General features: G+C 30.8%; 1 protein-coding gene across 1 annotated transcript; it reads right to left on the bottom strand.

Annotated features, from left to right (window-relative positions):
• Window positions 1-445: 445 nt before the first annotated feature.
• On the bottom strand, window positions 446-1,540 carry LOC143918660 (uncharacterized). The gene is made up of 2 exons (XM_077440606.1): window positions 1,483-1,540; window positions 446-1,401 (listed from the first exon to the last, which is right to left on the bottom strand). The coding sequence occupies exon 2, from the start codon at window positions 1,392-1,394 to the stop codon at window positions 666-668; it is 729 nt and encodes a 242-aa protein (XP_077296732.1). The 5' UTR covers window positions 1,395-1,401; window positions 1,483-1,540; the 3' UTR covers window positions 446-665.
• Window positions 1,541-3,595: the final 2,055 nt, after the last annotated feature.

The raw sequence follows: 3,595 nt of genomic DNA, 5'->3' as shown, positions 1-3,595 counted from the left end.
CCAAGTGACTTAATAGAATGCAATTTTTATTTCACCATTACTTTTATCTGGCCTTTTATATACATACATTGTTAATGCCGATTGGTTATCAAATCTGATCGTAAATTACATGCTTGTATACAGTACCTGGATTATTCAGCGGAATTCTGTCTGTCGTATTTTTCGCCGAAAAACATGCTAAAATTTACGAATTCTCACTGATAAGACGTTGCAAAAATAGATCAAGGATCGCGTCAAATTGATAAATATAGTTTTATCTGCAGACATAGTTGCGCATATTACAATCGATACATTTTTGAGTAATTACGGTGCATCATAAATTCTTGTTGATGATCAGGCATTCGATCGTAAATTATCATTACGGTCTGATAATGGATTATCATTACGGTTAATGTGCAATTTCGATTTGTAGGTATGGATTGAGTTTGATAATGTGTAATTTTTAAAAATGTGCAATAAAATAAGTTTCCAATATAATGAAGTTATATTTCAATGGTATAAAACTATTACATAGTAAACATAGTATGTAACAATAATTTTATATATGAGATTAAGTTTATGGCCGGTTTTGTTAATTTAACTTTTGGAATGCAAAATTTGGTAAGCAATATTGTATGCATATAAAATTTAACAAATATGAGATTTATATATAATGAAATACATAGTTATAGCAGAATGTTTTCACATTTCCCTTCGATGCTTAGCTTCTGACCGATAGGACATCGCACAAGGTGGCCATTGATGAAAAGTCTATCCCAAACGGGTCTGCACTTTCCGTTTTGATCAGGTTTTTGTCCTTCAGGACATTGCACAGGTACTTCAATTACATTCTTCAAATCTGTTCTTCCCCACACAGGTCTGCATTGACCGTTTTGATCTGGTTTTTGTCCTTCAGGGCATTGCACTGGTACTTCAATTACATTTTTTCCATCAAATTTGTCCCAAACGGGCCTGCAATTTCCATTCTGATCTGGTTTTTGTCCTTCAGGGCATTGCACTGGTACTTCAATTACATTCTTCGAATCTGTTCTTTCCCATACAGGTCTGCATTGTCCGTTTTGATCTGGTTTTTGTCCTTCAGGGCATTGCACTGGTACTTCAATTACATTTTTTCCATCAAATTTGTCCCAAACGGGCCTGCAATTTCCATTCTGATCTGGTTTTTGTCCTTCAGGGCATTGCACTGGTACTTCAATAACATTCTTTAAATCTGTTCTTCCCCACACAGGTCTGCATTGTCCGTTTTGATCGGGTTTTTGTCCTTCGGGACACTGTACAGGAACTTCGATCACGTTCTTACGATCAATAAATCCACCAGTAACTTTAATAACACTTGAATGGCCTATAGCTAGCACAGCTACTAATATGAATAATTCTATTATTTTATGCGACATGATGATTCTGTAATGGTTGAATAAATAATCTTATTTTAAATCATTTTAAAAATAATAATATTTTGAATGAATTAGAGATTTTCCCTACCTAGTTGCTAAGTTTGCAGATGAATGACTGCTTGTTATTATTTATTAAATGTATATATATATACCCAGATAATTAATTAATCGGTTGGAAATAGATAACTGTATCATGAAATACCATTGTGCAGAGGCGAATTGTATTCATTTCACATATTTGTATTAAAGTATTTTGCAAATAATTTAAAAATACAAATTTCTCGTCGATATCGTCTAATACATTTTTATTTAGATACATATATGTATATGTTTGTTTGTATTTGGATATTATTAGATTATATTATACAAATTGTATGAACAGTTCAAATGCGCAACTGTGTTTTGATATACATACATGGTTATCTTATCTCAATCACTTTAGAATTTATGGCATCTTATCACATTTGAATTTCCACATCCTACTGAATATTGTGCGTCTACAAATTATTGAACTCTCGTGCATTGTTCGATATTGAAATGCGTTTGTATATCAATATTATAATAAAGTTAGACGATTTGATAATTTCCCATATGTATGTATGTGTTAGGTCATATTACGTTAATGAAATTTGAAAATTATTTTTATATCGGTTTAAGCTCTTTGAAGGTTTATCAAATGTCACGGTAATATCCAATGCTGTTTATATAAATAAAAATTCAATTAATACTCGTTAAGTTGAATGAAACTCAAAAAACATCTCCAATTTTCTCAACACGAATGAGAGAATAAAAGCGCTAGAATATAATTAAACTTGACTTTGCATTCGTAGAGTTCATTAATTAGCTTATCTGACGTTGAAAATACAAACATGATTAATATATGTACATACAAATTGTTGGAAACGGAATTTTCACAATGATTAAATACTTTTGTACATACATATGTCCATACATATGCACTCCTACACATAGAATGGTCCAAAAAAGGTAAATGTTTGAGCTAAATTAGCCGTTCTATGACGGGCTAACTACGTACATATGTCGATTTAATATGTAGAAGTGTTGAGATTTCCGTATCATATAGTATAAATATGTAGATTCTGCTCGCTCGATAGATAGTTAAGATTAATAGGACGATAAACGAAACGGCTTAGCGGTAACGAGAAATGGAATTAGAACGTTAATTTTTCACATTTAATACTTTTACCCTATAAAGGAAAACGTTCATAAGAAATGGAATATTTACTTTTAAAGCTCGGCATTAATCCTGGAGGCCACAGCTGGACCGCAGGCAAATGAATTTAAAATTAAATTAGAACCGCAAAATAGTCCTTTAAATCTGGGTTAACTTACTCGGCGTTTCGATACTAATGAACATATAAAATTGAAATCAATTTTTATCGCGTATACTTTATTCAAATAAAAATATATAACATATTATACACGTAAAGTTTGGAGGCATATTCGAGATATGGACGTGAATTCAAATACTCGTTGAAATATTACATTATATGCAATATGGTAACATGTGTTACTGTTGATATTACTAGCTTATTTTTACATTTATGTACGCATATACAATGTATATACATATGTATATACGAACAGTACACATTTGTTTGCCGAGCTTATTGACTTACAGAAGAGGTAAAAAAATAAGCAAGTTGGAGTTTGTGTACAAAGCATCTCGTTTTACAAACGATACATAAATTTAGATTTTCTCCATATAAAAATAATTGTTTGCATAATTGTATTCAGAATGATGTAAATGTTCAACGAACGAAAAGCAATAGCCGAATTTAAATAAGCAAGAGCGAAATGCGAAAAATTGCGACAAATAATTATGAATTCTAATAATCGACTAATTTGATTCACGATTATTATGTTTCTTGGCACATTTGAGGCTGCATGTTTGGTCAATTTTCCTATTGTATAAACTGGTAAATTTATTCGAAAAAAAAGATTTTGTCAATCCATAAAGTAGAAAGTTAAGATTTCGCTAAACGCGATAAATTCGCTCAACAAAAGTTCGCGAAATATTACATATATACGTTTATATTTACTATCCACTAAACAAGGATGATTTCAGTGAAACGAAAACTTGTATATTACAATGAAATAAAATCACGTATGTTTTTATATCGTATTTAGACGCTTTAATATTTGAAACTTCTATTAAAATTTCATATTATTTCGCTATT

This window comes from Arctopsyche grandis, chromosome 11 (genome assembly GCF_051622035.1).
Source record: "Arctopsyche grandis isolate Sample6627 chromosome 11, ASM5162203v2, whole genome shotgun sequence".
NCBI classification, from domain to species: domain Eukaryota; kingdom Metazoa; phylum Arthropoda; class Insecta; order Trichoptera; family Hydropsychidae; genus Arctopsyche; species Arctopsyche grandis.
Note: the sequence above shows the minus strand (reverse complement) of the source record. Positions and strands in the feature narration are given on the sequence as shown.

Bases quoted from the DNA above. Each gene is read 5' to 3' on its own strand.
- LOC143918660 (XM_077440606.1), bottom strand. From the start codon at position 1,394: ATGTCGCATAAAATAATAGAATTATTCATATTAGTAGCTGTGCTAGCT.